This window comes from Lissotriton helveticus, chromosome 6 (genome assembly GCF_964261635.1).
Source record: "Lissotriton helveticus chromosome 6, aLisHel1.1, whole genome shotgun sequence".
Taxonomy (NCBI): domain Eukaryota; kingdom Metazoa; phylum Chordata; class Amphibia; order Caudata; family Salamandridae; genus Lissotriton; species Lissotriton helveticus.
Window position 1 is genome coordinate 468,252,278 of NC_136067.1, and position 20,993 is coordinate 468,273,270.

The window sequence follows — 20,993 nt, forward strand, 5'->3', positions numbered from 1 at the left end:
ACATGACGCTTTGGCTGGTCCGAGACGGCCGACCAAAGCAACATGCGTACTTTAGGTGCTGCCACCCCTCCCCCTGTGATGCGGGGAGCCCAGCCCTGGTCGCCTGTCTTCAGCTGCAGGCTGAATACAAAAAACAAAATGATAATAAGTAAGTTATTTTCATTTTATTTTTTTGTATTCAGCTTGCAGCTGAAGCAATGGGGCAACCTCAGTGGAGGAGCAACTACTGGCTATTTGTTGGCTCTGTCTGCTGGGTACAGTTATTTAGAATAAAAGAAACATGTATGAATGGAGCTACGGCCTATATTATCACATTGTTATGAGCAATCAAAAGATGTATTAGTAGCAAAGTCATAAATTAGCGGCTGACATTTTCAAAGAAGGTGACTTTACACATTCAGCCAGAAAGCATATTATTCAGTCCTCGACACTAGCTTAATACATATGTTTGATAAACTGGACACCCACAACAGGATCAATTGCTGCATAGCATTCCTAGAAAGACTGCTCATAACATAGAATATTTATCCTCGTAAATATATTTTACGTTTTAAAAGACAGCTCAAAAGATAGAATATTTATCCTCGTGATTATATTTCACGTTTTAAAAGACAGCTCATAAGATAGAATAGTTATCCTCGTAAATATATTTCACGTTTTAAAAGACAGCTCATAAGATAGAATAGTTATCCTCGTAAATATATTTCACGTTTTAACAGCACAAAATTCTTCACTTGTATCTAATTATATTATTTTTATAGATTCATGAGTTCTCTATTGTTTGTATGAATCTGAAAAGAGTCGCATTTCAAGGGATCACATTTAATTATACTTGAAGAGTAACTATTAACTGAAGCTCATCATTGTTCACTTGTAACCAACAATATCAATTTTAAAGACTCATATGTTTGCTAAAGATGATATCAAATCACTGTTTACGTTAAATGATTCACATCTCATCGGATTATATAAAATTATGTTTATGGGACAATGTCAGTGATATTTGTGCGCAATAGTCCTGTTGTGAAAACCATGTAAAATGAAATGAGCATGCAATACAAAGCAGAACAATACTTACGAATGCATTCCGGTTGCAATCCAGTCCAAGTTAAATTAGCTAAGCAATATCGAGTTGTAGAGCCCTGGATGTGATATCCCTTTTTACATTTGAAATAGACTGTGCTTCCAACCTGCAAATGCATGGATGAGGTGAAAATACGTGATTGTGTGTTTAATACAATGACCAATTACATTATAATGAACATAATTTATTTAGAAAAAAAGAATAATTTAAAACAAAGTATAGCATTGGGTTACATGTATAAAGAGACATGCATATTTGCAATGCACATCGTCCCATACAAAAATGTATTTTCCAAATGAGTGCATTTTAACTGAGCAAAAATGCATTTGCAAATATGAAATGCCCTGCATATGGATTTATAGAAATTTTGAACTTAACAATGTCAGAAAACAGCATTAGGCTTCATTTTGAAGTGTAGATTATGGTTGAGGAGCCAAACATGGATTTTCCCTGAGGTGGGCCTGTGTGAAGAAAAAGTCACAGAGGCCCCGATGTACCATACGTTCAAGCGGCTGCTTGCACAGCACTATGCAGCACTTAAAGATCCAAATAGCAGCCGCCCCCCCTCAACTATGTGGAGGAGTCTACTGACCATGACAAGAACAGGCCAAAAGTGGGACATTTTTAAAGATCACATTGACATTACATTGACTTCAAATGGTCACAGTATTGGTTACTGGACTATGGAAATCACTCTATGCCGGAACCAACACCTATCTCCTCAAACTACTACAAACCATACAGAATGCTTCAACCAGACTCGCCTTTGACTTCATCAAATGAACCAACATCATCCCCCACCTCAAAAGATCGTTCCTTCTTTTACCTCGCTGCCAAGACCTGGCACGACCCCCACTCCCGAACCTCCCCTCACTGACGTCAGAGAGGGACTCAAAACCTGGCTTTTCAACTAAGGCCCCTCATACCTCAGTGCCTGGATACTGGGTGATAATACCAGCTCTTGGAGTCTCGCTGCCAGTATGAACCGCACTGTAATCCCCTCTGGACAACGTTCCGCAGTTGTGATTATGATGTTGGTTTCTCACAGCCTTTTCATGCCGGCCTTTTCGACACAGAAAGGTTGTCCGAAACCGACTTTGGAGGTCACTAGCAGGGCTGCCTTGTCGCAGCAGTCTACAGTTGGTGGCCGACTGGGTACCTAGGGCCCTCCCTCTAAAACCCTGCACTGTATGGCAGGCACCATGGGGAGTCTGCCACAAGGTGCAGGGATTTACATACACACCCATTTCTCTATAGGAGCCTGTATTACAGCTGGATTACTGCCGTGACACAAGCTCCTATAGACAAAAGTGAGTATGCCACTGAACAGTTTCGGTAGCATCATAATCAGGTCCCGAGTCGTAGATGGTGTCAATTGGAAGCAACTCCGAATGAAATCGTAATCTGCTCCCATATATCTATCCGATTGGAAGAGTTTGCAAATATAAAGGTATTTTACTTTTGTATGCCTGCCATAGTGCAAAAACTTACAGATAAAAACAATGTGACTTGTTTTTGTTTGTTCTTACTTGAGTTTACTATTTTTTAAATTTTACAATAAGCTTCTTTGGAAAGAACTTGAGCAATCCATACGCATTAACCTTATTGAGTTAGTGATTTTTTTCTAGTTTTCAAAAATGTGCAACTTTCTGGATTTGCCCATGCATGTATCCCTCTTACCCAAAGACTGCAAGGAGATAGAAACCACAATAGGAAATATTGATCACCACTTAAAAACTAGAAACACTGCAGTAAAAAAGTATTTTCTTTCCATACCACCTCTTCTGAAAGGTGGAAGAAGGGAGATCTGTGCAAATCAGACACATTTTGACGTAATTTGTACAAAAAACGCACACTAACTTACACGGTTAACACTGATGAAACCTCCACAGCAAATGGGTTAAGCATTTTGTTAATGTATATTTATGTACAATTGTATTGTATTGTATTGTGGTTTTGCCATCCTGTTGTTTATAACTGTACAATGAATGCAGGTCCTTGATTGTGATATTGTGTATTGAGTGTCTGCAGACCTTCGAGATTTCCTGAGTTTGGAGTACAACATAAGAGCAGCCCGACATCAATACAGCATAGCACAAATCATAGAGGAACACATCACAATGTCGATGCTTTTTTAATAAAAAAGCATTGGCAGGGCAAAAAATTAAGGCTTGCACTTTCAGTTATCAGCCAGACCTACTAGCTGTGTCAGTGCTTATTTCCTCCTCTACAAGTGTCGATATGGAATCACCCCACTGATAAACGTTTATGGTTCATTGTAAAGCCTGCTGGCTCATTTACAGGAATTCATGCAAATGATTTTCTTGCTGTGTAAAGGAAGTATAAAGTACACTTATTTTGTTTTTTTCCAGGTGCAATTCTGGCCCATACCGGAAAAACGTTTTATTGATTTGCTCCTATTAGTTATTTATAAAGCACTGTCAATGAAAGAGTCGCAAGGCATAACAAAATAGCATTAGTGAGAGAAGGTGAAATACGTGTGTGGGTGCATATGATTGTTTAAATAATACTATGCATATACACACGCCGTTTTAAAGTACTTTTAAAAATAGCTGAACCGTGCAGCAATGTAACAGAATATATTTACAACGGCTGGGAAACATGCAGTACTTCTCAGTATATACAAGACCGACCGATATGCTGTCTTCATAATTAGGGAAATCATTAAGAAAATAATAAACAACATGCATTTCAAATCATTTATGAATTAAAAAATATGAAAAAATTTCCTCAGTCGTAGTGAATTAAGAAACGTAATTAAAATGCTAAGTGTCTACCTCATAGGCTCTGGAACTGTTCTGTATTCCATAAAGTGGCGTACCGGGATCCGTGCACGCATTATGAGCTGGACCTGAAGTTTGAAATGTAAACATAAGATGTTGTTACCATGGAAACAGTAAGTCAGTCAGCTTTTTAAGGTTGTCTGCTCTATGAAATATATTCTTTCAGATTTGATGCGCAAAGGAACTTCTGCAATATACCAGAAATATATAAAGAGTAGAATACACATGCCAAAAATATAATAAACGTTGTTTAATTGTTTGCATTCCCCTTAAACTTCTCGCAATCACCTCTTGAAAGGTCAGACTGTAAACTCTTCATATTTTGAGGACAAGGAAAAGATATGAAAGACTGTAATTGAACATGCCATTCGATATGTATTCTCTACTACATGCCAATATATGTGTGCCAATGAACCTGAATCAAGCCTACAGAATGAACTTTACCTAGTGGCAAGTCTCACAAAAATAGTAAATCAGGTATTCCACTTCCTACTTTTCTGACAGTTTTAACACAAAGCCATATTTTAACACTTTCATGGCAAGCTCTTCCAGGCTGAACATTTTAAAGGGTATGGGTTCCATATTTTTTCGTATATGAAACTGTAAGTGCAATTTATTAAAATAATAATATCTGATCCACAAATATTTGCGGATGTCTCGTCAAAATCAGGGCCAACATAACAACTGATATTGTGAATTTGATAAAAAGTAAACATTTTAAGAGTTAAATGCCCTGAGAAATAGGGAAGGCACAGCCGCGGTCGGTAATGGGTGTACCTGCAGGGCGGTGACGTGGGGAGGGGGAAGGGCAGGGTGAGGGGTAGTAATCTATGGATTACGGAGTATTTACAGGTAAGTAAATATTTAAATAAATAAAGTGATTTTCGTTGTGTGCACTGCATCCCCAAATGCGATGCAGTGCGAGCAACACAATTCATTTTATTTATTTAAATGTTTACTTACCTTTAAGGCTCTGTAATCCATAGATTACTACCCCCCACCCTGCCCCTCCCTCTACCCACATCACCGCCCTGCAGGTACACCCAATACCGACCACGGCTGGGAAGGCACTACAAGAACTGGATATATTCTCCACACAGTGGTCAATCACCAATACCCAACACTTCCTAGCTCCCATAATATGCATGTCAGTAAACATAAGAGAAGTGGAAGTTTGAAGATAACGGATGTTATTCCTTCATTTATATGTATAGTGCCACAGACATAACAGATGCCACTTTGGGACATCTGGTCATGCTTAACTGGACAAAGTCAAAGTTTCAGGCTGACTGCGATAGAGTTGGGTTAGATACACTTAGCGGTAGGGCGTGGTCAAGTTTTTCCCTTCTGACGTAGTCATTTTTTGGGGAGATTTTTCCCTTGATGTTCGAGCAAGACTCCTCTTCAAGCCAAATTTGGGTTCGAGGAGAGTGGCTTGGCTCTGCGCGATTCCTCGGTCAATTCTTGGAAGTCTTGTTGATGGCAAAAAACTCTGAAACTTCAGAGGGTCATACATGAATCTCAGGCTGAATCCTTTAAAGTCCAGTTGAAGGTGGTCAGCTGGTTTCTTCCTGCTAGAGATGATGCAGGTGGTGCTATTTTAACCTGTTGCTTTCAGGGAGTCCACTCTTACAAACAAGGCAAAGTCTTAGGGCTCTAGTTCCAAAGAACGCAGCAAGTGCAGTCATTCAGTGTGCAATTCTCTTGGTGCAAGCCCGGATTCCAGCAGGGCAGTCCTTCTTTGTCTTCTTGTGGTCACCCAAGGGTCTGGGTTGCTCGGCAGCTCTCTAAAATTGTTGTGTAGTTCCCACCCTATGGTACCAGAATGATTATGTGTACCACTTCAGGATATGTCATCCTGTAGAGAAGCTAGCTTACAGTGAAACTGTATCCCTCCCTAGACCAAGTTGGGTAGCAATGCTTTGGGCAAACACTGAACATGGCAATCCTGATCCCCCAGGAACCGTGGTAACATATCTAATACCACTCACAGTAACACAGTGAAAACAACACAAATGGACACCACAACAGTTTAGAAAATGAAAATATCTTTATCTAAACTTAACAAGACAAAAACGACAAAGTTCCAACATGCACAGTTATAAATATGACTTTCAAAAGGGTTCAAGAACTTGTACCTATACCATAGAAAACTATGGATGCGTGACTTTTACACAAAGTACCTGTAGTTGCACCAAAATTCACAAGACCAAACAGCTGCAGAGGCGGAAACAAAGAGATGTGCCAACCCCTGAGAACTTCGGGAGGCGATGCAACAGTCCAGCTAAATGTAGAGGAAGGGTTGTGTCAAATCCATTCTGTGTGGTGACTGATGCGTCGATTCTTCATTACGGTTCTGGTCCATAGGTGATGCATCAGGAAAACACGCCGGACAGGAGCAATGCGTGTAAACCCGGGCTGCATCGAAGCAGTGACAGGCACTGCGTCGGTTTTCGTAGCGGCACATTGATGTGTGGAAATTCTTCTTGCGCCATGGAGATGCATTGGAAAAACAGCAGCAAGAAGAGCGATGCATCGATTTTTGCAGTTCTGCACATTTCGTCCTTCTTCCAGCTCCCAAACAGCAACAACTCCATAGGTCCAGAACTGGCACAGGCACTTCTTGGCAGGTCACAGCAGCAGAGTTCAGGGAAGCTGGGGGTGAAGTCTTTGTGTCCCTGAGACTTCGGAACAGGAGGCCGGCACACACAGGCCTTTGGAGATCTCCTTCAAGCAGGGGACACATCACACGGCAAAGTCCCTCTCCTTTCTTTGGCAGAAACAGCAACTGCATGCCAACCCCACACAGCACACAGCAAAGGGGTAGTACTTCATCTCAGTCTCTCCAGTTCTTCTCCTTGGCAAAGGATCCTCTTGAATTTCAGGAATGGTCTGGTCCCCAACATTTATATTACAGAATCCTTTGTTCTCTGGTGGCAGAGAAGGCTTGTGCAGAGTCAAAACTATTTCTGTCCACTCTGGTGCAACTTCCTGACAGGAGGTGGAGACAGCATTCTGGAGGGCAGACCAGGCCCATTCATGTGAAAGGAAATCTCCTCCCCCTACTCTAAATGCAGCCCAGGTCTATTCAGCCCAGCCCTTGACTCATCCTGACTCTCTGGAGAGACTGGACATCCCCAGCCCCTGTCAACCCAAAGCCACACAGTCACTACACATCCTAGCATGGGCACACTGGATAGATGAACAAGAAAATACCTACTTTCTAAAAGTGGTATTTCAAACACAGAATGTGAAAACCACTCCCACTAAAAGATGCATTTTACCATTCTGAGCCCAGGAATACTAAACTTTATGTCCCTACCTTGTTCCCAGGGGTAGTTGTGATTATAACATCTTGCAATAGTGAAAAACAGAATTGGCAGTAGTTCACTATCAGGACATGCCACACACACACCACGGCATGTCTTACCTTTCTCATCCACTGCACCCTGCCCACGGGGGCACCTTGGGCCTCCCTTAGGGGTCACTAACATGTTAGAAAATGGACAGTTAGGGCCTGGCAAATGGGTGCACTTGCCAGGTCGACATCACAGTTAACAAACTATTCACAGGCACTGCAGTGGCATGCCTGAGACATCTTTTCAGGGCTACTCATGTGGGTGGCACAATCAGTGCTGCAGGCCCACTAGTAGCATTTGATTTACCAGCCCTGGCACACTTAGTGCACTTTACTAGGGACCTACCAGTAAATCAAATATGCCAATCAGGGAGAACCAATCATAATTACAATTTACACAGGGAGCACTTTCACTTTGACAGTGATCAGCAGTGCCCAAAGCCTCTAAGCCTGCAAAACCTAAATCCAGCACAGCATTAAAAATACAGGCGGTAGAGGCAAAAAGTCAGGGGAAACCACGCCAAGGATGCCAGGTCTAAGAGTAGATATTTATACATATAGTCATTTAACGGGTCCACCAGTACGCCTACGTCCAAGAGCTCAACCAATTGCGAACCCCAAGTAAAAATCCAAGGCACTCAAAAGTGCACCACAGACAGCGAAACACAAGGTGCACACCGTGAAGCTGAACAGGCTGAAATGATAAGTACCAATGCTCATTCACTTCTCGAAGCAAGGATGTGCCAACGCTCATGGAATAGTAGAACATGAGGTAGTGCTAGCTCCATTTGATCTCAAAATGGGACATCCATTAAGGAGCAAAAAATTTTAAATGACTGTCCCAGCAATCAGGAACAGGACAAGAGGAAGGCCTCTAAAGATACTCCATAGGACGGAGGGAATGAAAGACGGAATGACTCCAAAAACTGTCTGGAAGATGCTAACCAATGCAGAGCCTATACATTTGAAACAACACGCTATTACCTTTGTACTAAACGTGTTAAAATGAATGCACCAGCTCTCCAAAATGTCATGGGAAGTTAGTGCGGAGTAGCACCTGTATCATTGAAGGGGAGCTAGCTACATGTAGAACAGATATCTCCTTACCAGAATTTAAGGCCACATCTTTTTGAAACAGTAAGGCTTTAAGTTTGCTAAGAGCATCACAATGCACAGTGACAAGATTAATCACAGGCCAAATAATCCCCCCCCAACTGTACAGGCAGATGGAAATAATACTTGTGTACAACAAGTAACCACAGAAGAAACCGTTACTGGATAGGCAACCGCCTGCTTCATTCCGCAGCAACCTTGACCGTTCAACATCAAGAAACACCCTTTAGAGAGCAATCTAAAGTCAGACATATTGCAGTGACCGGGGAACCTTTCAAGTAGCAGGATAGGTTTGCCACAGAAGCAATAAAATCCCTGTGCAACAAAATGTCCTTGCAAACTTAGGACCCACTTAAAGCACTCTCACAATCGGAATCACTGAGAAACCCTTCAGTTCCCTTATTTTGATAGACACCAAATCATTTACAAACCCTTCTACTACCGCTTAATATCTGCCCACTTGGTGATGTTATAGACAGTAATGATAATGAAATTTTGAAATTGGCTGGTTGATATACCCATGGATTATCCAATCAGGGGATGTAATTTCAGCAACGGTGAAAGGTAGCTTCTCTATGTTTATCATAGTGTATTTAGCATCCTTGTGTGCCATAAGTATCTGTTGTTCTGTAAGATGGTATGGGGAAAAGAGGCATGTGACGTTGATGTGTCACTGTAGCAGTGCTTGTAATGTCCAGCTCAATAGTATAATATACCTAAGCTGTGACTGCCCATGTTGTACCACTGAAATGTCTTGTTGAACAATGTCTATTACTGAGGATACTATGTTTGCCAAAGAGTATATCCTATATGCTAAGGTGGTCATACATTTGTCAACCACTGCAAGTGCCTGCTCTAAATCAATTTGCGCAATTTTTCAGCAGCATGCTGCTGAGAGACCTTCTATATTTCTCTGTATATGGCATAAAAAAGCCCTTTTGACACAGCTTCAGGGAACTCAATAGAAAGTCCATGAGATCCAAGTCATCAGACAAAAAGGACAAGTGTTGTTTCACTTAAGATAGTGTTGAAGTTCTAAGCCAATCAAGGCACAACTCCCCAACACTGTAAGTTGTCACTACCCTCACGGGCTCAGCAGACATCACTAATATTGGTCTTGATGAGGGGTTTCTTACAGAAACATCCCCTGTACCTTTGCTTCATTGACTACACCGCGGCCTTCGACCGCGTGGACTGCTCCAAACTTTGGTTAAAGCTGAAAGAATGGGGGATTCCTTTAACCCTCCTAGATCAACTCATTCAGCTGCATACCGACACATGGGTCAGAATTAAATTAGGCGCAGGAAGGCACCTCTCATGAAAAATAAGTACAAGAAAGGGCTTAAAGCAAGGATGCGTCTTGGCCCCTTTGCTCTTCAGCCTCTTCCTGACGGACCTGCCAGCAGAACTGGATGCTTGCTCCTCACACTTCCCAAAGCTAGGCGCCATGGTACTGTCAAATTTACTTTACGCTGATGACCTAGTGCTGATCAGCAGAACTCCGATAGGACTTCAGCACCTTTTACATGCTACCCACAACTTCTCACATCGGAACGCATTAAAAATAAATTTAAAAAAATCAAAAGTTATGAGCGTAAACCACCGCAAGAAGACACATCCCAGTTGGTACATGGAAGGTAAACACATGGACCAAGTAAGTACCTACAAATATTTGGGCATACTCCTAGATAAAAACAATTCCTTCAAACCACAACTTGAATCTCTACGAAGGAAGGGAGTAATGACCTGCATGGCATTGAGGCCCCTGAAGAAATTGCTGCCGGACTTAACACTTGACCCCCTCTTAAAGGTCCTACATGCACAATTACAACCTATAACCACCTACGGGAGCGAATCCATGACATGAAGAGATGCTGCTTCCCTCGACTGTATAATTGCAACCTCCTACACCTCCTAATTTGAAATCCAGAAACAGGAAATAGAAATGCAGGGAGCTTAAAGAGTTGGCACAAAATCAGAGCAGGTGAGAGAGGGACCTTGAATAAACAACTTTGTCTAGAGCTGACCTGCGCTGGAAAATCACCAGTTAACGTCTACCTACAGAACTCTCTGCAGGCCCTTGGCCTGGCAGATGTCTGGAACATTCCAATGGGCCAATTGGTTTTTAAAAAAATAGTAAGAAAATCGACCAGGCTCATATCAACCATAGAGGACAAGAACTTGGTTTCCAAGAGAGCTCACGGCTGGGTTGTACTTAACAACTACGATGTTCAAAAACCTCAGCCCTACCTCAAGGACAGAACCAAGCTCGAGACCAAAGAAATGTTTTTAAACCTACGGCTGGGAGTCGGCCCGATCAACCCGTTCATGCCACCGTGGGAAAGAAGAGGGACCGATTACTTGTGCCGTTTTTTGTGTGAAAGACCCTGAGACCTTGATTCATATTATATGCATATGCAAGAAGCTAGACGACATAAGGAAAAGTCTGTTAAAACCACTATTTAAGCAGCATGGAGTAAAGTCCTGCAAACAGGCAGTGATGCTGTGTTTTAATCCCTCTTTATTGCGGCTAAACTGTCACCGTTCAAAATTATTTGACCTGATAGCTCAGAGACTGAAAATCACTTGCTGCCAACAGAAGTGACCTACTAAGATTATAACAGACTCTGAATTGGTCCACTCCACTGGTTTTAACATTATGCAGTACATATAATGACCTCAGAAAGGCCTGCGATCCTGTGTCAGCAGTGCTACTACAATCGGAACAATTTTATGTATATTAATACCAATGCAAGGTTGTTTTTAATCTTATACTTACTTTAGTTGTTTATCTAATGTAACTTTTCTAGATATAAACCTGTAATGTTCTGAATGCGACGGTTTTAATTAATCATGCATAATAAATTACTTATTTACTTACTCACTCCAAAGAGTAAAAAAAAACCCTAATAACCTAAATGGGGCATAGGATTGCCACCTAAGAGAGGTGTGTGGTCAGTGCAGGCCTTTCTCGACTTCAATGCCGTACACTAGGGGCAAGTTATTATATTGACATCAAGTAGGTGCAACCTATGGGTTTTTTTTTTCAGAGAGTCTTTGTGTATTCCCATCCGATAGGTGGAATGAAGGTGGGAGAGGAATAAAAAGTGAAGAGCTCAGGTGCAGCTAAAACTATATCACACAGATGCAAAGAAATAGTAAGGATATAAGGAAATTCGGGCCATATTATCAAGAAAGGGCAATACATTATCGCCGTTTTTATCGGCAGGAAACTGCCGCTAAAGCGGCAATAATGGGCTTGATAATATGCCCTTGTGAATTCCCATAGAAGCCCAGGTTAACACCAAAACCTGGGCTTCTATGGGAATTCACAAGGGCATATTATCACGCCCATTATCGCCGCTTTAGCGGCAGTTTCCTGCCGATAAAAGCAGCGATAATGTATCACCCTTTCTTGATAATATGGCCCTCAGTTCCTTTTATTGATGCGTTGTGGCCGGTATTACTGGATTAGACTCCACTGGCTTTCATTCAGTTGACATTCATTTGCATTCCGCTACCCCCTTGCTTTATACGTTTTGTTGCTAGTATCTTTATTCACCACAAATTTTACAGATATTTATTTATGTTAATATGTGTTTCTTATCTATGCATTGGTACCTCTTCATATTCAGTTAAATTATAATCTTGATTTGCAAAACAGAATTTTTGCATGTAATATTCAATTTTGAAAAAAGATCATTCCTCAAATATATTATACAAATTATCACGAATAAGTATGATGTTATGACTCCAAATCAATTCTCACAAATAAACCTTAATATGACAAAACGAAATGTTTAGGTAAATATAGCAGCATCCCAGTGATCTGAAATATCGAACAACAATTGCCTCTTTATCCTACTGTTTTATGTATATTTTGTACAAAATATGCCCAGCATACACTTAAACTTGTATTTGGCAGTAGGCATTAAAGGCAGTACTTTTAGGTGTCACTTTTTAAATACCCGATCTAGAGCAATGTGTTCCAAAAGAAGGCATGCGGCTGCATAGCTCCATAACCAGAATACATAACTAGCTGAATGGAATATTAAAGACCTCAAGACTTAGACAGATAGAAACCCAAGACATGATTTCATAAATGCTCTACTTGAGCAATCAAAGCTGTTTCAACTTGAACGCCTTTATAAGAATGGAGATAGGAACAGGAAAAAAAAGAATGTCAGTAAAATATGAAAAAATCCTTCCCACTATGATATATAATAATGAAATGAAAGTTTGAAGTTCCTCCAGGAAAGCACCAGCAACACATTATAACTGATTGGAGTGAGCAATACCACCTGCTGCAAGAGTGGGGTAGCGACGACATCAACAATCTCTGAATGCAGCATTTCCTTTTGCATAGCCCACAATGTTCTGATAAATATTGGTAATAAATGATAACGATTTCGTTATGTTTTAATCACAGCAAGATAAAGTAAGTCTACGGTAAATTCAACGAATTCGCAGCAAATTAAAACTAGTTAATCGTGTCTGTACTTTCAAATATTTTCTTTATCACGCAAATGTTTTGAAACATTGAGCGCACCAGAATGTCAAATCTCTTTACTGCCTATGTAGCACATGAACATCTGCTTCCTGGAATGACGATAAATACGCAAAAGTTGAGAAAACGCATTCCCTAAGCGGCATGTGATGGGGCTCTGTGTTCTCAGATATTATTCTTGAATTGGAATTTTTGAAATAACATTTAGTTTACCTCCAAATATTCCAAAAGTAATTTCCAGGCAACTGGTAACATTTCACAGAACTTTTTCTAAAAGTATTGAAAATCTGCTTCTGGAAATCCTTTTGAGCAATATCCTACAGAATATGCGTCTCCCCAGTAGCGTGCTACAATATGTTATGTATGGCTTCTCAAGGAAACCTTCCTCAAGAAGTCACATGTTTGTATTATTTTACTGCCCTAATGTCAGAGCCAAGACACAGCAAACCCAAAGCCCATATCTTTCTGATGTTGAATCATCATCAACCCAAGTTCCATGAGAAACCCCGGGAGGGGTGGTGGACAGGGCCGGACTGGGAACCGAAATCGGCCCTGGCAAAGTGCTCAGCCGGCCCCCCCTCTACCCTGGGGGTGCGACCGCACTCTTTGCCAGGGCCGGTTTTCGTGCGATTTTGTTACAGGGCCGTTTTTGCTGCTATGCTGCAAAAATCGGCCCTGTAACAAAAACGGCCCCCTGGGGCCCAAAACCGGCCCCCACCCATGCGGCCGACCGGGGGATTGCCCGGTGCCTACAACGGCCAGTCCGGGCCTGGTGGTGGAATGCAGCTGGCACTCGTGCAATCTCCACTGTGAGTCAACAGTCTCTTCAGACCCGTGCTGACAAGAAAAACAGAGCTTCTGTCAGTGTGGCACCGGCTTTCCACTTGCAGTGTGAGAGCAGCTTTGAGCAGGGAAATGGAGGGAATGCTCAAAAAGTCATCTGGAGGAAAGCATGACTTCAGATCATTTTACGCATTTTAAAATATGCATCAGGGTGGCAGGACATCTGTGCCAGATTTACCAAAATTTAAAGCAGCATAACACATCAAGATAACTTGCTGAGCTGTGTCAAATGTAGAGGGCAGGAATGTGACATATTTACAAAGATATAGAACATTCCTGCTGTCTCCTTGCACTGGAGCTCTAGTGGCTGCCAAGTGACTAAGTAGGCATCCTTGCACAATGGTGCAAGGGGGCCGGCATTTTAGTCAGGCTTGTTTTTGTGCAGGAAGGCACACCTTCTTGCACAAACGCAATCCTTAGAGGTATTTTTCTCTTTTTATGTGTGCAGCAGAAAGCAGCTGTGAGAAACAGGGTTGCAAGCTGATTGGGGTGTGAACCTTGGTCAAGCAACAACCCCAATCCCTTGCAGAGTGAACCACTAAAAGTCACTAAATTAACGTGTGCTTAACACTGGGTAGCTTGGCACAGAAGCAGTCAGGCTTCACTTAGAGATAATGAGTTAAGTATTTATTAAGCACACAAATAGTAATAAAGTGAAAACACAGCACATGAAAAATCTCAAACCAGATTAGAAAAATAGATTATATTTTAATAAATTATTTGACACCAAAACACAAAAAAATCCAATAAGTGCAACCGGAGACATTGATTTTAAAAGAATTAGTAAAAATAGCACTAAAAAGCACTAATCATCAACATAGCTGTTTACCCTGGACCGGGAAAAAGACAACAATTTAGGCCAACTGAAATGGAGAGCAGGCTGGATCCAGGGACCAGGTTGGGCCCGCTGAGCAAAAGTACCTTAGTTTGGGCCGTGAGCAAAAGTAGTTGTCCCTTTGAAGAAGGGTCTTTGAAGTGCACAGAGGTTCTTCCATCCTGCCCAGTCTCCGGACTCACTACAGGGGGTTTTGTACCCCATTGTGTGGCAACAGGACACATCCCATTCATGTGTAAGTGTGAGGCTCCCTCCTATCCTACCAGGATGGCTCATTAAGTCACCCCTAAGCTCCCATTGTGAGTGGCTGCCTAGAGGGAATGCACATAGTCCAGCTGTCACCATCCCCAGATGTGTATCAGAGTCAGGATGCAAGCACAAAGGGCTAAGAGCAGAAAAATGGCACTCTTCTAAAAGTAAAAGACACACAATTATTGGACCAAATGTCGAACAAATCAAAACATTCAGCCCCCAGGCAAGATATCTGGGTTAAATCCCTGTGCCTCATGGGAACAGCCAGCACGTACTTACAATCCAGGACCTCCCTGGACCGGATACAAGCATGCTAGGTCCGGTTTCAGGGTTTAACCCCTCATCAGCCAGGATAGCTTGAATCCGGTGCCACAGTGAGCCCAGCCATGTCTGGGCATACCTGGAGCACTTAGGGCGAGGAAGCAAAAGACACACAATTGATGGACGGAATGTAGAACAAATCAAAACATTCACCCCCGGTCAAGAGATCTTCGGGTGAATGTCATATCCTTGTGTTTGCTTTGTTCGGCCTAAGTTGGCAGGGTATGCCCAGAAGCAGATTCCTTGCTCACTTTGTCACTGGATTCAAGCTATCCTGGCTGATGAGGGTGTTACCCTGAAACCGGTCCAAGAAAGCTTCTTTCCGGTTCAGGGAAGACCTGGCTTGGCAGTTCAGACTGGAATGTTCCCATGAGGCACAGGGGCAAGACTGATTTTCATATCGCTGGGTCTGAACTGAGGTGGCATAGTGAGCTAAAGAACAATGATGGATTCAACCCAGATTAGGGAAGAAGTGTGGTGCAGAGGCCAGGGCGGCTGACTCCAGAACACAGGGGATCATGGTTTGATCCCCGGCACAGGCAGCAGGTCAGCCCAACCCAGCACTTTGTGACTCTAGGCAATAGCTTGCTTAATCTTCCTGATGGCCCCCAGCGCCGGGACACCTCTCCACAGGTAGCTGTGAGCTTTACAAATGCTGGTATTTCATATTTCATATTTATCTGTGACTGGGGGTGAGTGTCTGGAGAGTTTCAGCGCTCCGTTCATCATCTCCTTGTGTTTGCTTCGTTCATCCTAAATTAGCAGGGTATGCCCAGACGTGGGTCACTTGCTTACTTTGCCACTGGATTCAAGCTAGCCTGGCTGATGAGGGGTGTTACCCCGAAACCGGTCCTAGGATGCTTCGTTCTGGTTCAGGGAAGACCTGGCTTGATAGTTCTGGATAGACTGTTCCCATGAGGCACAGGGTCAAGACTGATTTGCATATAGCTGGGTCTGAACTGAGGTGGCAAATAAGCTAAAGAATATTGATGGATTCAACCCAGATCTGTGACTGGGGTGAGTGTCTGAAAAGTTTCAGCGCTCTGTCCATCATCTCCTTGTATTTGCTTTGTTTGCCCTAAGTAGGCAAGGTATGCCCAGACATGGGTCACTTGCTCATTTTGCCACTGGATTCAAGCTAGCCTGGCTGATGAGGGGTGTTACCCCGAAACCTGGCCCAGGAAGCTTCTTTCCATTTCAGGGAAGACCTGGCTTGGCTGTTCAGGCTGCACTGTTCCCATGAGGCACAGGGTCAAGACTGATATAGCTGGGTCCAAACTGAGGTGGTGAAGTGAGCTAAAGAAAGATGATGGATTTAACCCAGATCTGTGACTGTGATTGAGTGTCTGAAAAGTTTCAGCGCTCCATCCATCATCTCCTTGTGTTTGCATCCTTCTAAAAGTGGCATTTTTAACAACTGTAATGATAAATTTGACTTTGCCATTAACGAGGATTTAATATTTCAATTCCAGAGGTACTAAACATGATATATCAACCTCCTTCCCATTGGGAATTACAGCTTAGTAGATATAATAGGGACTCCCCAATGTTAATCTACATTGTCGGGTGAAAAAAACCTTCAAAGATAAAAGAAGACAGGGACACCTTGTGGCAATGCACAGACAGCTATTTACTGTCATGACAGGGAGAAATATCTTCAATACACACAACACAGACTGCACCTTAGTCTTTCTCAATCTTTCTCCAATTGCTGCTCACATGCAGCACTTTTTGTGCACAATCTTACAATGGTTTATCACAAATAGTTAATAATAAGTAACTTGAAAGCTACAGATATGGAATGAAAAAAACCTCACTGTAACCCATAACCCCATATTCTGACCTAATCTAATATATATTCTTTATTGCATTCTCCAGAAACTGCATCTAAGGCATCAACAGAATTATGTAAATCTATTGCGCCTCACTTCCTTGGCAAATTGAAAGAGACCTACAATACACTATCAGGCTAATCAGACTATGGGAATAATAAAGAAAATAACATAAGAGTCATTGCCATTGATACTTCACTCGACACCTTTCCACAATTGATGATAGAGGATGTCGTGGGTGTAGCAATGTCAGTCAAATCGGGCTCTCTTCTTGACCCAGCTCCAATTGGCATTTTACTAAAGGGCGGCACCATGATATTTACCACGCTGAAAGACCTGTTTAAACTTTCTTTAAAGAGCTGCATTGTTCTGAAAGAATGGTAACATGCTATTATTTGGCCACTATTGAAGAAACCCAATCTTGACCCTCATGCTATAGAAAACTATAGACCCATCTCTCTTTTACTGAGTGTCAGAAATATTTTAGAGAAAGTGATTAACAGAGATATTACTGAACATCTGGAAACTAATAACATTCGTCACTCTACGCAGACTGGGTTCTGGGTACGCTGCAGAAAAGAAACAGCTCTGCTGAGAGCTAGATAGGATCTGAAGATGGTGATGGACCAGGTTGAATCAGTGGCACTGATCCTCCTAGACCTGAGTGCTGCCTTCGATATGGTTGCCCACCCCATCCTTGTTTGCTGACTGAAAGAAGTCAGCATTACATGGAAGATGTTGAAGTGGCTGGCATACTTCTTGGATAAGCATAGTTTCCAGGTCAGAGAAGGGCATTTCCTCCCTTCCAGTCATCAGCTGTTTTGTGGTGTCCCACAGGGCTCTTCTTTGAGCCCGATGCTGATATCTTATGTGGACGATACCCAGCTGATCCTTATGCTGGCACGGAATATGGACTCTGTCTCCACAAGACTCAACAGCTGCCTATTAAAAGTGTCTGAGTGGGTGGCAGCTAGTTCTATGAAGTTGAATGGTGGGAACACCAATGTCTTTGTTTTGTCCTGGTTTTGGGAAACAAAACATCTCTCTGGGATGGGATCAGTTGGCCATCTTCCCTAGGTGAATGTCCTTTCCCTAAGTCAGAAGTAAAGAGCATAGGGATGTCCTTGGACAACCATTTAAACATGGCCTCTCTGGCAAAAACTGTGGCTGGCAGCTGTTTTGGTCTTTTGAGAGTCCTGAGAAAAGTTCTGAAATGGTTCCCAGTAGTATCGAGGAGAATTGTGATTCAAGGGTTAATCTTATCACGCCTTGACTATGGCAACTCGCTGTAATAAAGCAGCCTAAAATTTGTATTTAAAAAGCTACATTTTATTCAAAATGCTGCTGCCCGGATTTTGTTTGGCATTCAGAAAACGCAAACAACTACAATAATTGTCATGATACCATCAGAGAAATGTTGTTTGCTTGATCAACAAGTCAGCAGGTTAGTACCAGAGACCCAATGAGTTCTCTGTGTGCTGCTAGTTGTTTGTTACTTAAATTTAAGACAATTCCAAGAATTGGATGAGGATGGCTCACATACGTCATGTCTAAAGTGGTTAATGGAGGGTGCACTGCTAGTGGTTGTTTACAAGGATTTCGTGGAGAAGAGAATTCAAAGCAAGTTTTTGTAGGTCGGGTGCTCTTTCAGGTGGCGCCTCCGTCCGATGGGTGCGTGTGAAATACTATAAGAGACGTGCACGCATGGATTGCAAGTGCATCCCTGTGTAGAAGGCACACCTTTAGGTTCAAAATGAATTCCAAAGTTTGTTTTAAATTTCATTTTAATGATATTTTCAGTTTTTCTTTCAAAGGATCATGAATGTTTATCAATTGATCATACTTTTTTGTTCCAACAAGGTAAAACTCCGATACATTTCGGGCTTTGCTAGCCCTTTGTCAAGGAGTACTAAAAAATAAAGGAAGATATGACAGACCGTCACTGGGGTGAACATAGGCAAGTATTGTGAATTAGTCAAGGTTGTGCTCGTGACGAACGAGAAGTAGATAAAATAATCCAAATATCACCAATGACCAGATGACTAGGTGTTTTTTTTGGGTTTCTGGTCTTTCTTGGTTACTGTGCTTCGTGTAATTGGTAGACTTTCTCTTTTTCCTTTCTTCTTGCTCCTCCTGAGTCTTCTGTGTCCTCTTGGCCTGATTCTAAAAAATGAACCGGGGTAGGTTGTTGTCTATCTCTTGAAGAGGATGCTTGGTCATTTGGATGTGAGTCGGTTGTTGGACCAGCAGGTGTCTTAGTTGGAGTCTTTTTTGAGCGATGAGGAGTCACTTCCTGATGATGAGGTGTCGGTTTGTGCATTATAAGGTTTGTTGTGACGTCTTTGGGCATATACCTCAGCCCAAGTATAAACTTCATCAAGCTTATAATCAAGAGTATCCCTCCTGAATTTCCTCACCTTTCTTTCATTGATCTCCTTACTATGTTTGTCTAAGACAAGGTTGATGTCTTCTAAGGTTTTTCTTAATTCATAAGGTGTAAGTAACTCAGTTAGTTCTTTTTCAACTTCTTTGATCTCCTTATCTAGGTCTTTTAAGATTCCAGATAGCTCTTCAACTATTAGAAGAATCAGGTCGAGACTACATTTATTTAAAATCCCATTCCATTTTTCTTTGAATGTTTTTGAGTTTTTACAGAGGGAGGGCTTGAGAGCTATCCGTAGGCCGCGGGGAATTCTTAGGGCTCTGTGGTACTTCAGTAATGTGCTCGCGTGGAGCTTTTGATTGATGTGTCACTTTGAGAGGTATAAGAGTTGTTTGTAGCATTGCTCTTTGGTGTGTCCGGTCGGTGCTTGACTGATATCTTCCTCTATCAATGCATAGATGCGTTTGCGTTCTTCTTCGCTATAGGCAAGAATGTTGGCTTTGGCTTCAGTAGATTTACTGATTTCATAAAATTGCATGTTTGCGTGCTACCCCCAAATGGGCGGAAGAAGCGTAATGACTAAAGTGGTTGATGGAGGGTGCACTGCTAGTGGTTGTTTACAAAAATTTCGTGGAGAAGAGAATTCAAAGCAAGTTTTTGTAGGTCGGGTGCTCTTTCAGGTGGCGCCTCCGTCTGATGGGCGCGTGTGAAATACTGTAAGAGACGTGCACGCATGGATTGCAAGTGCATCCCTGTGTAGACGGTACACCTTTCGAGCACCATATTTTAATTCCCCACACAGCCGTTAACACGAGTTAACCCACTGTCAATCAGTTTCCCCCACGTTTAATGGGTTGGTGATATTTGGATTCTTTTATCTACTTCTGGTTCGTCACGAGCACAACCTTGACTAATTCACAATACTTGCCTATGTTCACCCCAGTGACGGTCTGTCATATCTTCCTTTATTTTTTAGTACTCCTTGACAAAGGGCTAGCAAAGCCCGAAATGCATCGGAGTTTTACCTTGTTGGAACAAAAAAGTATGATCAATTGATAAACATTCATGATCCTTTGAAAGAAAAACTGAAAATATCATTAAAAAGAAATTTAAAACAAACTTTGGAATTCATTTTGAACCTAAAGGTGTGCCTTCTACACAGGGATGCACTTGCAATCCATGCGTGCACGTCTCTTATAGTCACTCTCGTCATGTGACATGATTCATTATTTGCCACCTTCTCCTACCCTGGTAAGATGTTACTATACGGGCAAACTTGTCCTCCCAATGGGGCTTTTCTGAGGGAGTTCTTAGATATTTCTTCTCTCAGGACAATGATTTAGGTCCAGTTTATGACTTTAAAAAACCATGGGATAATCCACTAACATATCCTTCAATTTGCTGGTATCCCTGGTTGATTAAAAGATTATCAAGGGGTAAATACAGGAGGCATACTTAGGTGTAATGACCTGTATGCCTCACTGTACAAATATTTATGCCAACATGTTTCTGCCTCTAATCAGCCGTGGGTCTAAAGCATTTATCAGGATGTGTCTATACCCTCTACACTGCAAATAGTTAGTGCTGGGTGGGCTTAAATATAAAAAGAGGACCTACCTCTCAACTGGTATCATAATTAGTGATAACCTTGAACTATTCAG

The 20,993-nt window shown here is 42.0% G+C and overlaps 1 protein-coding gene across 1 annotated transcript in view; it reads right to left on the reverse strand.

Moving 5' to 3' along the window:
• Positions 1-20,993, reverse strand: part of CSMD1 (CUB and Sushi multiple domains 1) — a 4,503,734-nt gene that overhangs the window by 120,910 nt on the left and 4,361,831 nt on the right. The window contains exons 62-63 of the mRNA XM_078647516.1: positions 3,883-3,956; positions 1,079-1,190 (exon numbers count right to left, since the gene is read on the reverse strand). Of these exons, the coding sequence (XP_078503642.1) occupies positions 1,079-1,190; positions 3,883-3,956 (186 nt within the window). The remainder of the gene's footprint in view (positions 1-1,078; positions 1,191-3,882; positions 3,957-20,993) is intronic.